This window comes from Triticum urartu, chromosome 4A (assembly GCF_056163025.1).
Source record: "Triticum urartu cultivar PI428250 chromosome 4A, HENAU_Tu73, whole genome shotgun sequence".
NCBI classification, from domain to species: Eukaryota; Viridiplantae; Streptophyta; class Magnoliopsida; order Poales; family Poaceae; genus Triticum; species Triticum urartu.
The window spans coordinates 136,781,755-136,803,621 of record NC_141876.1 but is presented as its reverse complement, the minus strand read 5'-3'; the positions used below and the strand labels follow the sequence as shown (position 1 = coordinate 136,803,621).

General features: G+C 48.6%; 2 protein-coding genes, 1 non-coding gene and 1 pseudogene across 6 annotated transcripts; 2 read left to right on the top strand and 2 right to left on the bottom strand.

The window, feature by feature from the left end:
* The first annotated feature begins 4,259 nt into the window (after positions 1-4,259).
* LOC125551003 (mitochondrial import inner membrane translocase subunit TIM8) lies at positions 4,260-6,421 on the top strand. Its single transcript, XM_048714146.2, has 2 exons — positions 4,260-4,477; positions 6,009-6,421. The coding sequence occupies exons 1-2, from the start codon at positions 4,430-4,432 to the stop codon at positions 6,195-6,197; spliced, it is 237 nt and encodes a 78-aa protein (XP_048570103.1). The 5' UTR covers positions 4,260-4,429; the 3' UTR covers positions 6,198-6,421.
* A 573-nt stretch (positions 6,422-6,994) lies between these two features.
* Positions 6,995-7,068, bottom strand: TRNAV-CAC (transfer RNA valine (anticodon CAC)). Its single transcript has one exon. It is a non-coding gene; the product is annotated as a tRNA-Val (tRNA).
* Positions 7,069-7,319: 251 nt separating this feature from the next.
* LOC125551005 (pentatricopeptide repeat-containing protein OGR1, mitochondrial pseudogene) lies at positions 7,320-11,162 on the bottom strand (annotated as a pseudogene). Of its 2 annotated transcripts, XR_015600560.1 has the most exons (4): positions 9,156-11,162; positions 8,281-8,565; positions 8,082-8,202; positions 7,322-7,568 (listed from the first exon to the last, which is right to left on the bottom strand). The product of XR_015600560.1 is annotated as a pentatricopeptide repeat-containing protein OGR1, mitochondrial pseudogene, transcript variant X2 (transcript). The 2 variants fall into 2 exon arrangements; XR_015600559.1 differs by having other exon boundaries at positions 7,320-8,202.
* A 4,407-nt stretch (positions 11,163-15,569) lies between these two features.
* Positions 15,570-19,071, top strand: LOC125551006 (uncharacterized). Of its 2 annotated transcripts, XM_048714150.2 has the most exons (3): positions 15,570-16,015; positions 16,439-18,029; positions 18,099-19,071. In XM_048714150.2, the coding sequence occupies exons 2-3, from the start codon at positions 16,475-16,477 to the stop codon at positions 18,788-18,790; spliced, it is 2,247 nt and encodes a 748-aa protein (XP_048570107.2). In that variant the 5' UTR covers positions 15,570-16,015; positions 16,439-16,474; the 3' UTR covers positions 18,791-19,071. The 2 variants fall into 2 exon arrangements, with proteins under 2 accessions (XP_048570107.2, XP_048570106.2); XM_048714149.2 differs by having other exon boundaries at positions 15,571-16,015; positions 16,439-19,071.
* Positions 19,072-21,867: the final 2,796 nt, after the last annotated feature.

The following is a 21,867-nucleotide window of genomic DNA, read 5'->3' as shown; positions in this document are numbered from 1 at the left end:
GCACTTGTGCCGATTGTGCCCACGCCTCCATGAAAGTGAAACCCGTCGCGCCGCGTCGATATCAACCTCAAAGTAATTTAGGCCATCTCCGACACGGTACGCCAAAACGGATACACTAAATGTCTGCGGACATGGGCATTAGTAGAGGAGCCGGTAATCCAACTGTATGCATCAAAAAAGAGGCAGCACTACATGTCGGCCAATCGATAATCTGAAAAGATCCTCTGTCAGATGGAGTCATAATCTCTACAACAAGCTTAATGTTGCGCTCATCTCTCCACAACATTGGTCTTGTTGCAATCTTCTTTGAACCATTTTTTTTATTTCTGCAACTGGAGCTTTACTGCGCTCACACTTCTGCAACAAAAACCTTGTTGCAAACTTTTCCGAACGTTTTTCCTTTCGATATTTGCAACATGAGTCTTGTTGCACTCAACCTTCTACAACAACAACAACCTTGTTGAGGAACTTTTTCGGACCGTTTTTCCTTTTGATATTTGCAACACGAGCCATGTTGCACTCAGCCTTCTGCAGTAGCAATCTTGTTCCAGAACTTTTTTGAACCGGTTTTTTTCTGTCGATATCTGCAACAGAAGCTTTATTGCAGAGAACCTTCTGCAACAAGAGTCTTGTTGCAAAATCTTTCTTTGCAGCGGGAAGGAGAGCGCGGCCATGGATGGGGGAGGCGAGCGCGGTCATGGATGATGGAGGTGAGCGCGGTCATGGATGATGGAGGCGAGCGCGACTGTTGAGTGACGATGTTGTTGGGGTGCGCGACCGTTTAGGAAGGTCCATGTCGGTGTCACCCGGCCTACACAATGGCCGCCATCAACTGTCTTTTTGGCCAGACACTGTTGTTTGCTCGTACGCCCGCACTAGCCACTAGTTGTAGCTCGTACGTCGGCTTCACTCGCTTATGTTGTAACTACTGCTAGAGAGTTTGGAAAAAAGTGGTGTGGATGGGAGTGGGGGGAGAGGGGGGGGATAAGGTAGCCGGGTAAAAGCGGTGGCGGTCCCACCTAGGACACGTGTCACACGTGGGAGGCGACAAAAGCGTTAGAAAGATCAACCAGACGAAAAGAATCATTTCCCATAAAAAAAATTAAATCTGGACAATATGGTGGGCTAGGAAGACCTAAAGGAGAAAACATATGGACTATAAGGACATATGCTCCGACTGACAGTGAGCCAAGCGGACTGTCTGAACTCTTCTAAAGCTCCCACATGTTTTAAAAAGTGTCTAGACTACATGGCACGGACATTCAGGGGCGTCTTTATAGACTGTGTTGAAGATGCCCTTAACTATCTAATCATCGTATGGACTTTTCCATGAATCCATTTGTAGCTAACTTTCACAATGCTTAAGGCCTTGTTCGGATCTAATCATAGAGAAATTCGCATATGCATGCACTGTTGGGGAACGTTGCAGAAAACAAAATTTTTCCTACGGTTTCACCAAGATCCATCTAGGAGTTCATCTAGCAACGAGTGATTAGATGCATCTACATATCTTTGTAGATCGCGAGCGGAAGCGTTCGAAGAACGGGGTTGATGTAGTCGATCACGACGTGATTCAAATCACCGGAGATCCTAGCACCGAACGGACGGTACCTCCGCGTTCAACACACGTACGGAGCGGATGACGTCTCCTCCTTTCTTGATCCAGCAAGGGGGAAGGAGAGGTTGATGAAGATCCAGCAGCACGACGGCGTGGTGGTGGATGCAGGGCGTCACAGTAGCAGGGCTTCGCCTATACTACGAGAGAGACACAACGGGGAGAGAGGGAGGCGCCAGGGGCTGGTGTGTCAAGTCCCTCCTCTCCCCCACTATATATAGGAGGGCCAAGGGAGGGTGGTGCGCCAGCCTAGGAGATCCAATCTCCTAGGTGCGGCAGCCAAGGGGAGGTTTCCCTCCCCCCCCCCCAAGCACCTAGAGGTGCCTTCCACCATTGGGACTCTTCCCTTAAGTGGAACCCTAGGCGCATGGGCTTTTGGGGCTGGTGCCCTTGGCCCATCTAAGCCAAGGCACACCCCCTACAGCCCATGTGCCCCCCCCGGGATAGGTGGCCCCACCCGGTGGGCCCCCGGGACCCCTCCGGTGGTCCCGGTACAATACCGATAACCCCGAAACTTGTCCCGATGGCCGAAACAGCACTTCCTATATATAATTCTTTACCTCCGGACCATTCCGGAACTCCTCATGACGTCCGGGATCTCATCCAGGACTCCGAACAACATTCGGGTTACTGCATATACATATCTTCACAACCCTAGCGTCACCGAACCTTAAGTGTGTAGACCCTACGGGTTCGGGAGACAAGCAGACATGACCGGGACGACTCTCCGGTCAATAACCAACAGCGGGATCTGGATACCCATGTTGGCTCCCACATGCTCCACGATGATCTCATCGGATGAACCACGATGTCGAGGATTTAATCAACCCCGTATATAATTCCCTTTGTCAATCGGTATGTTACTTGCCCGAGACTCGATCGTTGGTATCCCAATACCTTGTTCAGTCTCGTTACCAGCAAGTCACTTTACTCGTACCGTAATGCATGATCCCGTGATCAACCTCTTGGTCACCTTGAGCTCATAATGATGATGCATTACCGAGTGGGCCCAGTGATACCTCTCCGTTATATGGAGTGACAAATCCCAGTCTCGATCCGTGTCAACCCAACAGACACTTTCGGAAATACCTGTAGTGCAACTTTATAGTCACTCAGTTACGTTGTGACGTTTGATACACCCAAAGCACTCTTACGGTATCCGGGAGTTACACGATCTCATGGTCAAAGGAAAAGATACTTGACATTGGAAAAGCTCTAGCAAACGAACTACACGATCTTGTGCTATGCTTAGGATTAGGTCTTGTCCATCACATCATTCTCCTAATGATGTGATCCCGTTATCAATGACATCCAATGTCCATAGTCAGAAAACCATGACTATCTGTTGATCAACGAGCTAGTCAACTAGAGGCTTACTAGGGACATATTATGGTCTATGTATTCACACGTGTATTACGATTTCCGGATAATACAGTTATAGCATGAATAAAGACAATTATCATGATCAAAGAAATATAATAATAATACTTTTATTATTGCCGCTAGGGCATATTTCCAACATGCACCTACCCAGCCCTACACGACCTCATGATTACTTTGCGATCTGCAAAGTCGTTGGATTTCGCACAAGGACACGTCAAGTTTTAAGTATTAGTTTTCCAAACTTGGTGATTCTATCATTTGTTTGTACTAATAATAATGTACGTGCAATGCACGTTTATATTAGGTAGTATATTAGTTGCATATTATATTAGGTAAGATATATCTGTTGCACATTTGTATTATTTGGTAAGATATCAATTACTTTTTCGCGGGAATGGTAGGATATTAATTACATGGTAGATTTTATGGGATAGTGTTGAATCAATACGTGTTTATAACCAATGACAATGGTGGGTAATTAAAGCGTTAAACGTGTTTGATGCTAAACATTGAAGCGATTTAAACCGCTAGATAACATGATTTGACGGTCGAGATGGTTTGGATCTGCCCCATACTCCTTGCTTCTGGGGACATTGATCCGAAGCTCGAGTACGGTCCGTGCGCCGTTTTTCTTCTCTACCATGACGAATCAATTGATTTTTGGTAGGCATCCCTCTTTCCTATGTCCTTCCCCCCTTTGCCCTTTCAAAAGTGGTTACTCCCGATCCGAAGCACCCCTTTTCCATTCATAGAGAGATCCGATCGTCAAAATCAATAAAAAAGCCATCATGGACCAAGATCCAAACAGATCAATCTTGTTAGGAGGTACTGCCCAAGGAAAAGAAAAGGTGACTTCCGGATCATTGGGTGTTTTAATATTTTGTTTGTATCAAGTTAAAATAATATATGTTTTCATGATAGTAGTTATTTTGATATATAAAAGTAAACTAGTTAAAATAAAAATAAATCATTTTCTAGATTTGTAAATTAAAAATCTATGTGTTGGATTTTTTTAGGGGTTGTTGTATTTTAACTTTTTTAGGCAATGTTGGAGTTTAACTTCTTTTTTTGAGTCGATGTTGGAGTTTAACTCTTTTTTTTTTAGGGTTGTTGGAGTTTAACTAGTTCACGTATGTGTCCGATAGGCTGCCGCAGTAGCGTGCCAGTGGCTGGCCCATGTCGAAACCTTTAATTAAGGCGTGACGGCCCTAATTTGGTCTCTCGTGGCCCAGATAGCGCTGTTCGATCGAAATAGGCCTTCAACCCTCCTCACAAAAGAAAATAAAAATAGAGCATCCTCCCTTCCTCCATCGTCTTCTTCCCCCTTCTCTTTCTTGCTCCAGGGGAAAGGAAAACAAAAGCCGACATCCCTCTGCCCGTCTGCCGCCAAGGGAAGAGAGGAGATTGCAGGAGGGGCGCGAGTCACGAGCCATGGACGCTTCAGCTCTCAACGACCCGAGGTTTCAGGCGCTCTTAGAGGTAACCCTTCTAACCCTAGACCTAGGCGTAGACCCTAACCCTACGCCGTCAGTCGGGGTGACAGGGCAACATCGCGGATCCTGGTAGTGCCCGCAGGCCCATCGGGGCCTTGGTTCGCAGCGCAGCGTTTTTGTTCTGTTTTCGGCGGTAATTTTTGTGCGATGTAATCGTCGCCAGAAGACGTACGGATGATCTGGCGCTCCCTTCATCCCTTCGTGCTGTATTTTGCGCTCGGATTTATTACAGAATAGTTGGAGATGTGAGATTCGCGCCGATTATTCTCACTCTTGTGCAAATCCGTCGGCGTGCTGTAATTTCTTTATATAGAAAGCAAAAGTAAAGTAAATTTAGGAGTTATGGTGCTCCTGAATTCTTAGGTTCAGATATGTCCTGCAGGTTAGTATTGGGACTGAATTCAGCATTACAAATTGTAGATCCGTTTAGGAACACAATGGATGAACCTGTCAACTCACCAAAGCGATTTTCTTCTTCTCATAGCTTCAAAGCTTGTCCAGCTGCTCAAAAGGTCCCAGATCCATTGTAGAACTGGATGCAGTCCAGCTTCTGCCAGTAGAGTTTGTCCAATTCCTTGTGTAGAAGAACTACTCTAGCCCTTACTCTAAACTCTAAACTGAACCATCTGGAATCTATCTGGTTTCAAGCAGCACGTGACTGTCCAGGTCCATTAGTCAGTTAATCATTTTACTTTTATAAGGCTTGAAATCTTTTACTTGGAGGGTACAAGGAAGCTTAAAATCGTGGTCTTTGGTTTTCTGGCAACCTGTAGTTAATGAATATACATGGCTCATTAGGTGGTCATTGAAATTAGAATAGCCCTGAACACACCAAGTGCGTCTGTAATTATATTATATAATGGAGCTATCTTGTTGTTTTGTGCAAATAGTGACGCATATCATCTCCTGGGAGATTATAAATTTATAATGCTCAAGTGATTTACATCCAGAATTTGCTGATGGTTATATGATGGAAACTTGCATTATTTTGCCATGTTCTTTCCTTGGTGAAACACTTGCATATAAGTTGCAAGATTTGAAATAACATAGGACTTTGTATGACATAACCTAATCCAAAAAAAGGTGGCTGATCCACCATGTAGTGGTATTTCACAATCTTCTTTCATACAAAAACACTTGCCTGTCTATAAGCAGTCATCCTTATTATTTGGAAAAGAAACGCCGCATGCAACTTGCTGTCGCATCTTGGAAGCTTATGTTCGTGGTCATTTATGTGCAGGAAATATATTTGCTTAGAAATAACATCAGAGTACACGTTTAATAGTTGGAACCCAACTTAAGAGGAAAAATAGGGGTTCACATAATCACATGGTCGAATTTGAAGAGAAGAATTATAGCTTGTCAAGTATTTTCATCTAGCATGCTGCAGGGACCCTCATCAGGAGTTTCTGATATTGTAAATAGTTGGTTTCATTTAGCTTCTATTTTACAAATCTCTAATTCAACCTGTAGTTCAACAGAAATCTAATCAGCACATACATTTTGTCTCTGTGCAGGAGGAGAAGAAAAAGGCCATGATGAATGAGATGATAGCGAAGCTGACTGACACTTGCTGGGACAGATGCATCACCGGAAGCATCGGGAGCAGCTTCAGCAACAGCGAAACCTCTTGCCTGTCCAACTGCGCAAAACGCTTTATTGATGTTAAGATGCTCACCATGCAACGAGCAAACAGCAGTAGCTAGGACCAGAATAGGTCTCCTGCCTGCCGCATCTGAATATGGAGTCCAATAAAGTTGATGCAAACCACCTATCTTTCTCCGCAACATTAATGATTTTGTTACTTCTTTTGCTGTTGGACCGTAGTTAGTGTGACGGTTGCCAGAAATTTGTAGATGGTGATTAAAATGTTACTGCTACTATGTTTTCACTTTGATATGGGCAGATGCTACGGCGTGATTAGATTTGAGCAATTATGTTTTTGTATGAAACACCCTGCTCTTATGGTACTTGGGCCTTTGTTCTGTTCAACCTCCTCCTAGGGGTTTGGAGAGGATTGAAGGGGAATTTGGCTTGTAGGGGATTTTATCCTCCACAATCCCTGTCAATCCCCTCTAAATCCCCATGAAAACTAGCATGGACACGCTGACTTCACACCAGCCTGTATCAGAAACCTTATATGTCGCCATCGCTGATAGGAAGACGACTCGGCACCGGCGAGCACACACCAGCCGACACGGCCACCAATGATGAGATGCAGAAGGAGGATGCAAATCTTGCAGTCGCCTCCGATGCCGAGAAAAGGAGTGGAAAAGCATGCACCGCCTCCCAACCTGAAATGGGTTGGTTTTAGTGCTGTTTCAGAGTTTCAAAAGAAAACATGATGATTCAGCAACTTTTAATCAATATATGACATACGCTACATAGCTAAGCTCTTGCAATAGGAAATTCCAGCGAAGCGCCAGAAATTTTTTTACCCTTTGATAAGAAACTATAGTTTTTGACATAATTACATAAGCATAAATAAAAAATAAAAAATGTTTGTCTGAGCCCAGGTTCGAACTGGGGACCTTTAGTGTGTGAGACTAACGTGATAACCAACTACACCACCCAGACGACTTGCTCAGACTTCTAACCCAAATCCTTATAATAGTATGAGAGTCTCGCTAAACGCAACCACACCGACTGTCAGATGAAACAAAACATAGATGTATGGACTCAGATGCGTCAGAGATGTTATGGACTGGAGTTCAGGCTGCAAGTGGTACACTAAGCTGGAGGCCCGTATCCGCCCCACAACTGCCGCATATGTTAAGTGGGAGACCCGCATCTACCAACATAATTTTAAGTGGGACAAGTGGGTTTAGTGGGCATTCCACATACCATCAAAATTCACAGAACACTTTCTTTTTGCGTCAATCAAAATTCACAAAACACAATAACATAGCAAGCAACCACTACGCCTATCCACATTTACATCAATTGGGCATAACAGTCTTGACTCCTATTTCTATCATGTTTTGGCATGACTCAAATTTTTGTAGAGAGAAGCAAGTAAACAGTCCCTTGTCAGCACTGTGGGCTGGAATCTTCAGGTTGATCCACAGATATATGAACTGCAACAAAAATAAATAATACTTTCAGAGTGTACCACAAGAAGAAAGCCTAAAGAAACAATACCTGCAATTCACGTAGTAAAGAGGGCATTTGTTTCATAACAAGAGCTAAAAACAACATAATTCAAGCCTACGCTTACAAGCTCCTGCGATTTTCCTTACATTTTTCCTTGGCAAACTTAAGATGAGCACAGAAATAATCTTTATTACTACCCCTGTACCAAAATATAAGTATATTTTGATACGGTGGGAGTGGTTCAACAACAATAAGCGGACTGCATGTACTATACTAATAAGAAGGCCAATTACCAAGTTAGCAAATACACCAAAAGGTGGATTTATTCACAGATTTAAAATAATAGCAAATCAGAAACTGTGATTGGATTGACGATAGTGATATAATCCTTGTTCAGAACTTGAAGTCAATTCTTATGCCATCTTTCCATAGCAAGTAAAATCAAGACTTTTACATTATATATTAGCTGCAAATTAAGGGAGACTTCATGGACACACAGTGATCAAATCTTTTACAGGCATCAATCGCTTCCTGCACCGTCACGGCACCTGAAGCTGCACTGACCGCCATGCCTGATCCTATCGCTTGATTCACAGACGATTCGGACGCATCCGCTTCCTGCACCGTCACGGCACTTTCAGGTTACAAAATATAAATACAGAATATACAGGAACCAAGCTAATGTTCTGAACTTACAGCTGTTAATCCACCATCATCAGTTGAGCATGTTCTGAGCCGCGTAACCGCAGAGGAGGTGCTAGATAACTCGGTCGGAGCCATTAACTCTATTTCTCCTCCCACTAAAACTTGATCTTGCTCCAACTACACCTTCGCATAGATGACTGAAACTGAATCTTCCTGCAGTCCCACCCCTCAACTCCCTGCTTATATACACAGCTTGGACAAACCTCCCGCCCTTGTTGTTAAAAATTGGAATTCATGTGTTTTCCTCTTCACACGCAAGCAGGCAAATGGCAACACCTGTCAACATGCTGGCTTTTAATGCAAACAACACTAAACCTTTGGAGCATACACCAAGCAATTGTAAATTTGTGATCAGAAATTTCGTATCTTACTAAATTCAGAATAAGGCACAGCCTCACATCAACTGATTGGCAGATCAACATATGTTGCATATTCATGAGCTGAGCACGTTGTCATAATGCTACAATGGCGGAGCTACGGCAAGGACGGATGGGCTGTGGCCCGCCCAGCACTGAAGCAAAAATAATAATTGTATGAAGCCCAGCCCACAACTATGCATTGATTTTAGCATTGTTTCTACTCTGTGGCCCGCCCAGCTTTTCTTTGGTAGCTCCGCCACTGATGCTAACATGGCATACCCATACAGTTTGATTGGCCATAAAACCTCACTTCGCTAGGTTACAACTATTGCGTAATCAAACTCCGTGTCCCATCCCAATGAATCTATCAATAACATTCCTTGGCTATTGACTAAATCATAAAACATAAATTCAGTTATACTGCATAAGGCCCCAGCAAATTATCATTTGAATCTCATCCTTGACACTTGACATTGCAACATTATCCTAGAAAATTAGGATTTTTACCTTGTTCTTCCGGGGCTAGTCTTGGTTCTTGAGGGTTCTTTGAACAAATGCAGACTTCAACGCCGTCGCCGACCGCTGATTCCGGCTGCTTCGTGTTCACGACGCCGTCCATCGTCCAGTCTGGAGTAGGACACAGAACAAGTAGGAACACGAATCTACAGCACATTCTTATGCACATGGCAAACAGCTAATGACCAGTCACCAGAAATCTCCACATGAGCAATGGCCATCTCTGAAGTGATGGAACCGGGTGCGGTCCCTCATGATGATCTCCCTTCCATACACCTGGGAGACGAGCTTCGTGCTCTCGTGACAATCACTGCACACCCGGAGGTTCTTGATGATCCTGATGGGCGCACCCGGAGAGGAGGCAATCAGGGCGAAGGCAATGGCGAGCCTCTCGCTGTGGTAGGACAGAGCATCTGCCTTGTCCTCCTCCTCGATGTTGAACATCACAGCTGTGGTGCTCGGCCGGTGCCCGCTTTCCTTCAATCTGGCCTCGATCTCTTGAACCATGGCGTATATCTCCCTTGAGGCAGGGTGTGTCTTGTCACCCATCAAGAACTCATGGAGAACACCGTCGATGTCAAGGAGGCTTGACCCAGGGCTCTTGTCAATGCCCATGGCCTTCATCTCCTTCCTCGCCTTCTTTGCGTCCTCCCATAGCCTCATTCTCGCGTAGAAGTTGGACAGCAGGACATAGTTTCCACTGTGCTCTGGCTCGAGCCTCATCAGCTCTTGGATCGTCCTCGCCCCAAGTTCTAGCTTGCCATGAATCCCACATGCCCGTATCAAAGACCTGTACATTGCAGCGTTCGGCGGAATGTCCATCCCTCGGATAAGCTTCTCGGCAACATCAAGCTGACCAGCTCGGCCCAGTATGTCAACCATGCATCCATAATGTTCAATCCTCGGTGTGACCCCAAACTGAATCTCCATTCTGTCGAAGAGCCACTGCCCTTCATCCACCAACCCAGCATGGGCGCACGCACACATCACCGCCAGCATCGTGACGCTATCAACCGGGAAGCCCTCGGCACACATCCTGTCAAACAAGGTGAGGGCAGCTCGGCCACGCCCATGGAATGCCAAGCCCTGGAGCATGGCATTGTAGCAGCGTGTGTCCATGTCCGTAACGCCAGCGAACACCTGCTCGGCCAGGTCCATTTCTCCGCACCTGGTGTACATCTCTACGAGCGCGGTGGCCAAGTAACAGTTCACGGTTAGCCTGTGCCTGAGAGCATACGCGTGCGCCCACAGGCCGTGTCCGAGAGCGCCGAGCTCTCCGCATGCGCTGATGACGGCGACGAGCGTGATCTCGTTTGGCGTGACCGTCGATGAGACCATGCGCGCAAACAGCTCAAGTATCTCCGCCGCCTCGCCGGCGCACGAAGAATCCCTGGCCCGGCGCGCGTAGGCCGTGAGCAGCGCATTCCAGGCCGGCAGGTCCGGCTGGACGATCCTGTCGAACACCCGGCGGCAGGACGCGATCCTACCGCAGCGGGCGAAGGCGTCGAGCAGCGCGGCGCCGAGGACGCGGTCGCGGGAGGCGGCCCCGGCGCCGAGGAATTTAAGCGAATGGGTGGCGAGCGCGAGCGCGGTGCGGGGCGGGGAGGCGCGGAGGAGGGCCGGATAGGTGAACTCGTTGGGGCGGAGGAGCGGGGGAGAGGCGAGGAAGAGGAGGGAGTAGAGGGGGAGCGCCGAAGGGAGGTGCGCGAGGAGGAGGGAGTTGGCGAGGAAAGCGGTGGGCGGCAGCGGGGAGCAGAGGAGGAGCTGGAGCCGGTGGGAGACGGAGGGGACGGAGGAGGAGGCGAGGCGGAGGAGGAGGGCGAAGTTGGGGGAGTGGAGCGCGAGGCCAGAGGTGAGGAGCAGCGCGTGGAGCTGCCCGAAGACGCGCGGCGCGGCGGCCCGGAGGCGGCGGAGCGCCGGCAGCGGGTCGGCGGCCAGAGCGTGGCGGGAGGGAGCCGCGTCTCGGCTCATTTGCGCCATGGGCTGATTGGGAATCATTTGCCTTTATGGGCTCGAGTAACACTAAAGTCTTGGCCCAGAAACTGGACATACCATGGTTCCGCTTTGTCTAAAAATAAAAATAAAAGCTAATTTCAAGAAGTGACCTCCAACTCTGAGCACCTGTGCAAGCTAGCTGGGAACCGCCCCCGCAAGATATTGTTAAAATCAATGTGGATGCAGCGTTTGATGCAAGTTTGGGCCAGGGTGGATGGGGCTTGATCTGTAGAGATTCAGGCCCTGTTCAGGAACCGTCCAGCTCCGTCGAATACATGAGTGGACGGAGCGCCACTTCAGCTACTCCCAGAAAATACACTATGGGGCGTTCTGCTCTGGCCACTCCAAGAGCGGAGCCACGGAGCCGGAGAGCTGCCGAACAGGCTCTCAGATTCAGAAATCAAGTTCTAGGCGGCTGGCTCGGTCGATGGACTAACTGACGCCCTGCAGGCCGAGACAATGGCCCTCCCCAATGCAGTAAGGATAGCTGAGCAGCTGGGGGTGGGTCGTGTGCTTTTTGAGACGGACAACCTCAATCTGTATCAAGCGGTGACCTCCAACTCATATGACTTTGCTCCACTGGGACAAATGTTTAGAGAAAAGCAAAACCAAGCTTAGTACTCGGTTCTTACGAGCGGGAGTAGTTCACTGTTAAAGTATGACTTTGTGTAGCTAACCACGCGTATTTTCATTTGCATACGGTTGTATATATACACGTATAGGTTTTTTTCTTGGTGGCCATGACTTCTAATCTTGTTATAAATATATGAGCCGATCGTCTTTTCAGAGGTGTCTTCCCTCAAACCGATTCTCGTTTATATGGTATCAACCTTCCTTTCCTAAAACCTAGCTTCCGCCGCTCCACCCCCAACCGCCGCCGCCCCAAACCCTAGGCGCCGTCGCGGTCCCTCCTCCCTTCCCAGATCGCCGTCATGTCCACCTCCACATCTTCGTCATCCATGCTTGGGGCGCAGACCTTCGGGCCCTCACCAACACCACCGCCGTCGCCGCATTGCCCACCCTCACGTCGCCAGCCTCTTAGGTTCGTCCACGTTGCTAGCGTCAAGACGCACGTCCCCGTCGTCTTCGCCCTGTAGCAGTACAACTACACCAAGTGGCGCATGCTCATCACCGTTCTCCTCGGCAAGTACGAGCTCATGGATCACATCTCCGCCGCGCCGCCGAACGCTCGCACGACCGAGCTCTTCGGGAACGTGATTTTCTCAACGAACGTGATTCAGGAGACTTGGAGTGGGCGTCAAGAAACAAACGAGGCGGCCACGAGGCAGGGGGCACGCCTACCCCCCTGGGCGCGCCCTCCACCCTTGTGGGCCCCTCGTTGCTTCACCGACCTACTTCTTCCTCCTATATAAGTCCACGTACCCCCCAAACATCCAGGAGCACCACGGAAACCAAATTCCATCGCCGCAACCTTCTGTACCCAAGAGATCCCATCTTGGGGCCTTTTCCAGAGCTCCGCCGGAGGGGGCATTGATCACGGAGGGCCTCTACATCAACTCCATGGACTCTCCGGTGATGTGTGAGTAGTTTACTTCAGACCTTCGGGGTCCATAGCTAGTAGCTAGATGGCTTCTTCTCTCTCTTTGGATCTCAATACAAAGTTCTCCTCGATTCTCTTGGAGATCTATTCGATGTAATCTTCTTTTGCGGTATGTATGTCGAGATCCGATGAATTGTGAGTTTATGATCCAGATTATCTATGAACAATATTTGATTCTTCTCTGAATTCTTTTATGTATGATTGGTTTATCTTTGCAAGTCTTTTCAAATTATCAGTTTGGTTTGGCCTACTAGATTGATCTTTCTTACAATGGGAGAAGTGCTTAGATTTGGGTTCAATCTTGCGGTGCTCGATCCCAGTGACGGTAGAGGGCGTTCCTGATGGGGTGTCCCCGGCTGGACCCTCGAGGGCGTTCTAACGTACCTCGAGGGCGGCAACGACCCGCCGTTGGCATACCCCCCGGCGAGGGCGGCTGCCACGGCCGCGGCTCACCGCCGACGCGACGGGCAATGGTTGCCCAGGAGGTTCGGCGCCTCCTCTTCTTCCTCCTCCTCCTGCTCTTCCTCACACTCGTCCGGCGCTCCGGCGCTGCTCGGCATCAAGGCCGAGCCCGCGGCGGAGACGCCGCTCGGCCGGTGCACTCGCAGCGCCGACATAGTCATGAATGAGGGCGGCCGGCGCGCCCCCTCGTCGGCTCCTCCGCGCTTCGTCAAGCCCAAGACGGAGCCGAGCCTGGCACCGGTGAAGACAGAGCCGGGCCTCCCCGCGGTGAAGACGGAGCACGGCGCCGACGTCGAGCTCGACGACGACGCCGCCCTAGAGTGGGCGCGCACGGACTCCCTGAAGATGGCGAGGGAGCGCCAGTGCGCCGCCCTATGGCGATTCGCGCAGCGCCGCCGGGGGCGCGACGAGGAAGGAATCGTCGTCATCGAGGACAGCGACGACGACGCCGCGCCGCCGCCACCAGCCCGCATAGGCGACGCCGGTCAGGGGTCCACTAGGGACGGCCGCATCAAGGAGGAGAAGCCAGACGACGATGACGGCGGCGGCGACGACGACGACTATTCGGCTTTTAGCCAGTTCTTTTTTTTAATTATATATGTAATAAAAACCCACTTTTTAAATGTAATATATGCCGAACTTCGCCGAACTTTGAACTTTGCAACATATTTAAAAAAAATGACCGCGCCTGGGGACGGCCCTGGGACCGGTGGCTGGGGACCAACTCGGCCCCAGGCCGAGTTTTTGCGCTGGCTCACCCCCAGGGGCGATTTTAGGCGCCCCCGGGGGGCCAACGGCTGGAGATGCTCTAAGTTGCTGATGGTGAGGCAGCATTGACAAGATCCACCCTATTCCTGCTCCTACAGTTTCAAGGTTGAAGGTTCTTAGGGCATGCCCAATGCATAGCCCCAGGGTGATGCCTCACATGCCATGTAGGATCGGATGACAGAAAAAGTAGGTTCGGATGGGGAAGCAGGATCCTCTTCAGGAGGCGGGTGCTTAGAGAGAAAAGTGTGGTCCGGTGCATAAAGTTGGAAAAAGTTGAAGTGAAGAGAAGGGATGCAAGTGTAGTGAGAGTCACTTTTTATTTTTTGATAAGACCCACTAGTAGTAACTTACATTGGGGAGAAAAAAATCAACACATATACCTCAAATTACTTTTTGTCATGAGGCATCTATATCCATATGCCACTATTGTATATGCCTCATAGGCAGGCATGGATATAGGTGTGTGGGTTCCGATCACCGCCGATGTGCTAGACTGTGGTCGGGTGTTGTTCAGCAGTAAGCACTTTTGCAAGTCAGTTTCTACGCATGGAAAGGCCGATCGACATTTCACCTTTCTACTTTGTCCATGAACATGATAAGATCGATTGGAGACGTAAACTATGGTGTGAAATCCTCGCGATAAAGTCTATGTGATTTTCCCCTCGACAATTAGTGTTTTAACAACCATCTAAGATGTGTTCTTTTATAATCTTTATTTTTCTCAAACACAAGCACTTAAACATGTAGCTTTATTTGATGTTCTCATAATGTGAGAATTCAAAGAGATGATACTCTGGACAATATATTGGAAACTCAAAACAGCCCCCGAGCTCATATAGTCTCTGTGCCATCCAGTCGAGTTGAGATGGGTGGGATGGCATGTATATTGAAGACCGTATATGTATTTCTTTTTTTCTTTTCTATCCTTTTCAGAACCATAAATGCTACTCCCTCCTTTCACTATCATAAAATGTTTTTAATATTTGAATATGGACTACATACGGATTAAAATGAATGAACAAGCACATTAAACTACGTTTATATACATGCGATTCAGAAAAAAGTTAGCACATCTTATAATAGTGAACAGAGAGAGTACAACACAAGCCTCACCTAAAAAGCTGTCCTCTCCCTTAAGTGATGTTTTCATATCAATTTTTAATTGCTCGCGCAGAACAGCTAAATTAAACCTTGCTCCTGTTGGAGCTTTTTCATTTAGCACGAAATTAACACCGGTTAAGCATAGTTACCACTGATTCAATGATAAGCAATACTAGTCACAGTCTGCAGCCTCGTTCTAGTGTCAAGGCATATTTAAAGTCGTGGCTGTCCAGTCAAACATTTGTACTGTAAACAAAGTTACAGTTTCATCGTGAACAGTTACATACGTTCTACAGTAGGACAGAAGATGAGTGAAATGGGGTGAGCTGTTGAGGCCCCTCTCTTGTCTGGCTTTCTTTTTTGTTTATTATCATTCCTGGTTGTCAATCTAGCCAGCATCCAGTCATACACATACCCCACACCAAAAAAAGTGGAGCACATGATGATGCTCCATGATCATCACAGTAGTACCCTACGCATGGGGGGAAGAGGTTAATGACAAGGACAGAGTTCAGTGCGTTCTGCACACTCTGTATCTGCAAAATTCAGTCACTAGTAGAATCCAGAAATCCAAATGGCACATTTGACCTGGTTTATTTTTTCTTGGAAAAAGAATGCAATAACAGTCTTCCGAGCCAATGATCTGCATGGTGAGATAAAGACGCAACCATAATCTGCACGAACTCAGGGCAGGTGAGAGAGAAGATGGGCGGCGCTGTTTTGAAGGAGGAAATAATGAGGCGAGGTGAGCACGACAGCTAAAGAAAAAGTCGACCAAAGCAAAGAATCCTAAGGAAAAAAGGGCAGGGAGGCAGGCAGAGGCAGAGCAGCGCCCTGTCTCCTGTCTCCATCCTTCGGGTTTCGTTCCTGGCTTTCCCCTTCCACCCTACCTTCACCTGCTTCAGGCAGCCGAGGGTTCCGGACTTTCGTGTTCTTGTCGCCGCCGCCGCCGCCGCCGTCGAAGGTGTGTGCTTCTTGCCGAGCTCTGCTGCTGATATGTTCTTGGGCCAAAGTGCCATTGCTTTTGCTTCCCCTAGTTTGATCTGCCCGTCCAATTTTCTCAACCCTGCTAGATTCCATTTGCCTTTTTTTTTTCCTGTCTCTCTTTTGCGGCTGATATCAGGCGCTTATGACTGAAAATTAATAGTGGATTCAGAAATGCCTGACCAAATTAGTACCACCTGTTGAATTCTACGGGACTAGGGATGAAGTGTTTGTTGCGCTAAACGTGTTGCTTTTACTGATCTGTTCCTAAAATAATGCTCGCATGGTCACCTTATTTGCGCATTTTGATTCGCCTTGACACGATTCGACTAGCTCGCTCGTCTGAATCATCACCAATGGTACAATAGAAATAACCCGCTTCTCTCATTCCTTTTGTTACCAGGTCAGCTCTCGGTGCTAAATCCAAGGAGAGAAAACTATGGCTTTTGATACGAACAATCTCGTGCTGCGCATCAGGAGACTAGTGCGTTCCTCCATCAGACTTGGGTATCATTCTGCTTGCCGACACCCTGAAGCGCTCGGCGCCGGCATAGCGTTGTTGTTTCTTCATGCTCTGTGTCCTCCTCTGTTCGCCTTTGTGCTGTCTTCCTCTCCGGTCATCGTTTTAACCGCGCTTCTTCTCGGAGCGCTTTTGAGTTACGGTGAAGCTGCTGTGCCCTTGGATGGAGAGGAGACACTGGAGGAGCATGAATCTCTGTCCCTTAAATCCAACATTCATGTTAGCGGCTGTTCAGACAAAGAGGTTGAGAATATTGCTGTCGAGGTTCAGTTGGAGAAGAGAACTGAGACTGACAGCTGTGAAGTAGTACATGTCAGGGAGAGAGCTTCCGATGATTGTATGCACGACGCTCTGTGCGAAGACAAAAATGTCACATACATTGCCTCTGATGCTGCTGTTCTTAGTGAAGCATATGTTGAGGAGGAGACAACTCCCAGTGATAATTTGCATGATACTCACTGTGAAGAGAAAAGGGTCACATTTGTGGCAGATGATACTGTTCCAAGTGCAGAGCCTTGTAACCATCCTGAGATCAATGGCACCATGGAATGCGAAGAGCGCGCCAAGGAAATCAGCGAGAAGGCCGAGCTGCAAGAGCCTGAAAGCACCTGTACTGGAAGCTGTAACAACGGTGTACACTATCAGTATCAGTTTGGTGAATTCATGAGATCATGTTGGCAACCTGTTATGAGGCAGGATCTTCCTTACTGTGGCTCTGAATCTGATCTTACTGATGAGAGCTCTTCTCCTGACGCGTCAATGACCGACATTATCCCAATGCTTGAGGACCTGCACCCACTGATAAATTTAGGGACTGGTCAGCTTTCCTTGGCCTCCAGAGAGAACTTGAATTCCTCATCAGATGAAAATGAATATGACCTTGAGGAGGCGGAGGAGCAGGACGACAGCGTTAGCTCAGATGATGATGAAGGAGCGGAACGGCAGCAAGATAACGGAGTTAATTGGAAGGATGTTGTTCAGCTAAATTGTTTGGATATGGAGCAAAATGATAAATTGGGGAATCTGGTGGAGCTTCAAAGAGCAAAGAACATGCTCAAGTTTGAGCTTGACATGAGGTCAATTGACCTGCAAGCTGCTGACGCAACTCGGAAGCTGAAGGATGCATCAAGATTCCGTGTTCAGGTCCCTTCCATTTGCACACCAAGGCATAACCCATTCAACCCTTCAAGAGATTCTGAGGAATCGATAGAGTTGCCGCAGATTCCTGGCTCAGCACCATCAGTTCTCCTTCGACGGCGAAACCTATTTGATCTTCCGTTCGACCGAGTCGTGCACCAGCACAGTCGATTTCAGGAAACTTGGACTCCTCGCTCGCACTTTCCATCAGCGCAAGCACAAAACACGAAGTACAGGAACTCTTTTGGACAAAATCACTCTACTTATCTGCCATGTCACAATGGTGAGATGGGCGATAGTCACTCGGACGGCGATGCTGAGCAAGAAGAGAGCAATGGTAAGCTATTTGGTTTGCTGGAAGCACATTTAGGCGAAGAGATGAAAATACTAAGTGCCGCAATTTCAGACGTGGGCGTGCTGGGAGAGGTAAATCAAGAAACAGACGAAGGAAACAGAAACGCTAATGCCAGAGATGATGCAGCCTCATTACCCGGAGCACATGATTCTGAACCGCACGGTGTGGAAGCAGACTCCATGAGTGAAATGAACTCACTGTTCAGGTGCCGTATGGAGGAGGTGCTGGTGCAGTCCGTTTCAGAGGGCAGTGTCTGTCAGCCCTTGGGAGTCAAGCCTGAAGCTATACCGGGTGCCCCATTATCTTCGGACTCGTGGATGCATGCCAACAAAGCGAGTTCGATCGAGGAATTGAATTTTCAGCTCCTGACAGCCGACGAAGCAGCACCGACGACCTGTGCTGCCTCTGGGCTCAATGGCCACAGTGAGTCGATTCGAGACCAATCGAGCGAAGCATTGCCTGTGGTATACGAGCAGAGTTCAGAGCTGTCAACCGCAGGAGAGCAGCAGACTGCAGGTATGTCTGAACCAAATGAGACATTGGCTACTTATTCTGACGAGCTTCCTGTCGTAGAAGTTGTCAATGTCTCGGTCGAGGAGATGAACTCGCTGTTCGAGCAACTTGAAGAAGAGGCGCAGCCGAGCAATGGTCGTAGCAAAATGGACATTCCTCAAGATGGATTGTGTCAAGTGGAGGTCGATCTAGTGGAGCTTTCTCTAGATCGCGGGTTGTCGGCGCCGTAACTCTGGATGATGCATCTGACGGCTATAAAGTTGTGCTGAAGCTACTGCTGTTGTAGAGATGCCAATGAAGGTGTGTGAGGTTTGCGTGACAGGATTCAGCCATTCGTTTTCGGCTACTTGTAGAAAAACATATAGTATGTGTTTTGTAGAGGTTTCAAAAGGCTTTGATTTGAGATGCTGCATTGAGACAAGTCACTAAGGGTTTCAGAAATATTTGGAGAACGATGGATGTACATGGCCATGTTCTTTCTGTTTATATGGTTCTTTTTTTCTACTGTTTATTTCTTGTATAACTCTAACTGTCAGTTTGTAGTAATGTCATGTACTCCCTCTTTTTTTTCTTTTTTCTTTTTTGCGGCTGTAAACAATGTAGTATTGCTCAAGTCACTTGGCCATTACAATCAGCTTGAGCAAGCTCTAAAGAAACTGGGGGACCCGAACCAACCCAAGTCATAGTTCTGCCCTCGGTTGTCGCGAACTTAGCTAAATTATTGTTAACCTTATTCTGAGTACGGCTAACACGAGTAATACAAATTTCACGAAGATACATAAGGTGCTTGACCTCTGTAACAATAGAGGAGTGAATCGATCTATCTAGTTCCTGTGACTGAACTAACTTGACTGCAATGATGGAATCCATCTCAACAATATTCAGTTTAACCCACGGCATGAAAAATGAGAAACCTCCCATACAAGCACAGAGTTTCGCTTCCAAAGGGTAATGGCATGAAAAAAGCTCTCTGCAGGCCGGATTGTTTACGTGGAGGATAGAGCGAGGGGGCATGACCACCATCTGTTGCTCGTACTCCTTGTTGAACATGTGCACATGTACGTAGGTCTGGATTTTGTATGCCGCACACGTAGTGTCTCTCTCCCTCTGTATTTACTTGTATCTTGGGAGACAAAATACCGGTCGCACCTCTTGTATCTATATATATGTGTCTAGTGCACGATCAATCAATTATCGATGCACCAAATCATTCTTTACACTCCTCACCAGTCACGGCGTAGACCACGTGATGTAGGATGGAACCATAGTTCATGATCTTTTTATAAATGAAGAGGGGAAAGGGGAAGAACAATAAGAACACAAAAAGAAAATCACTCAAACAAACTCAAATCACACACCCACTAAAATAGCATATATGAGATCCATAAATATAATATGAACAATTAAGGGAACATAGCACAAAGGTAAGGTTCTCTCAAATCCAAAGGAGATGAGGCCTTGATAATCTAGGTAGATCCTTCTCCCTTAGGAGCTTTTGATGATCATATGATGGGGATCCTTCTTCAGAGTTTTTCTTTCTCATGTAATAAGGTTGATGACCACACCTGTGAGGCTTGCCGTCTTGGTAAGCACGTTCGTCTTCCCTTTAGCGAGTCTACAAACATTTTCACCTTCCCGTTTCAGTTATTGCATAGTGATGTTTGGACGTCCCCGGTTGCGAGCAACACAGGTTATATATACTATTTGATGATATTGGACGATTTTACTCATTATTTGTGGACATTTCCTCTTCGTCGCAACTCCAACGCTCTTGCCACACTCACAGCTTTTTATTCATATGTCACCACACAGTTCGGTCGTTCTATTCTCGCCTTGCAAACTGACAACGGCAAGGAGTTTGACAACGTCGCCGTCCGCAATCTTCTTGCGTCGCACGACAACATTTTTCGCCTCACTTGTCCCTACACGTCACAGCAGAATGGTCGCGCCGAGCGCGTCATTCGCACCCTTAATGACTGTGTCCGCACGTTGCTCTTCCACTCCTACGTGCCTCCTCGGTTCTGGCGAAACGCGCTCGCGACCACCAGCCTTCTCATTAACATCCGTCCGTGTCGTTCGCGCTGGAACTACACTCCTCACCAGCTCCTCTTCGGTGCGGTTCCATCTTATGATGGTCTTCGCATTTTCGGGGTGTCTCTGTTATCCTAGCACCGCGTCCACTGCTCCTCACAAACTCGCCCCCCGGTCGCTTCCATGCATCTTTCTTGGTTATCCTCCCAACACAAAAGGTTACCGGTGCTATGATCTAGTGTCCCACCGCGTTTTCACTTCGCGGCATGTGTACTTTGATGAGCCGGTGTTCCCGTTTCAGTAGGTGCCGTCACCCTCGGCGTCTCCCGCGGCGCGGTTCGCCCCTTCCTCCTCCTCTGGCGAACCGCCCAACTGCGCACTGGGCTCGGCCCTGCCCGCGCTCCCCGCGCCAGCGGCCCCCGTCGCCGCGGCCCCTTCGGCCGCCCCTGTCGCCGCGGCCCCCTCGGCCGCCCCCGTCGCTGTGGCCCCCGTTGTGGCCCCCTTGGTGGACCCCTCGGGGGCCCCCGTCGCCGCGGCCTCCTCGGCCGCCCCCCTCGGCGGCCCCCGTCGCAACCCCTCGTCCGCCCCGTCGTCGCGGCCGCACCCCTCACCGGTGTGGTCACTCGGACTCGGACTGGGACATTTCGTCCTAGCACGCGCTACGCGTCTGACGAGTACGCGTGTGCTGCATCTACCTCGGCACCGTCTCCACTCCCCACCTCCACTCGCGCAGTCCTTCGGAACCCGAACTGGCTTGCTGCGATGCGTGAGGAGTTTGACACCCTGCAACGCAACCGTACATGGCATCTTGCCCCGCGGCCTCCTCGTGCCAATGTGATCACTGGCAAGTGGGTCTTCCGCCACAAGACTCGCCCCGGCGGCTCTCTCGAGCGCTACAAGGCGCGTTGGGTGGTGCGCGGCTTTCGCCAGCGTGCCGGCGTGGACTTCACCGACACCTTCGCCCCAGTTGTCAAACCGGGCACGATTCACGCTGTCCTCCAGCTTGCTGTTTCTCGCGCCTGGTCAGTTCACCAGCTCAATGTGTCTAATGCTTTTTTGCATGGCCATCTTGACGAGCAGGTGTTCTGTCAGCAACCTACTGGTTTCGTCGACACCGACTATCTGGACCACGTGTGCTTGCTCTCCTGTTCTCTCTACGGGTTGAAGCAGGCGCCTCGGGCCTGGTACCAGCGGATCGCGGCCTTCCTTCAGCAGCAGGGGTTCCGGTCCATACGGTCCGATGCCTCCCTGTTTGTTTATCACCAGGGTCCCGCCA

Coding starts and splice junctions, on each gene's coding strand:
- LOC125551006 (XM_048714149.2), top strand. CDS start 16,475: ATGGCTTTTGATACGAACAATCTCGTGCTGCGCATCAGGAGACTAGTG.
- LOC125551003 (XM_048714146.2), top strand. CDS start 4,430: ATGGACGCTTCAGCTCTCAACGACCCGAGGTTTCAGGCGCTCTTAGAG. Junction 4,478..6,008: donor GGTTTCAGGCGCTCTTAGAG/GTAACCCTTCTA, acceptor GTCTCTGTGCAG/GAGGAGAAGAAAAAGGCCAT.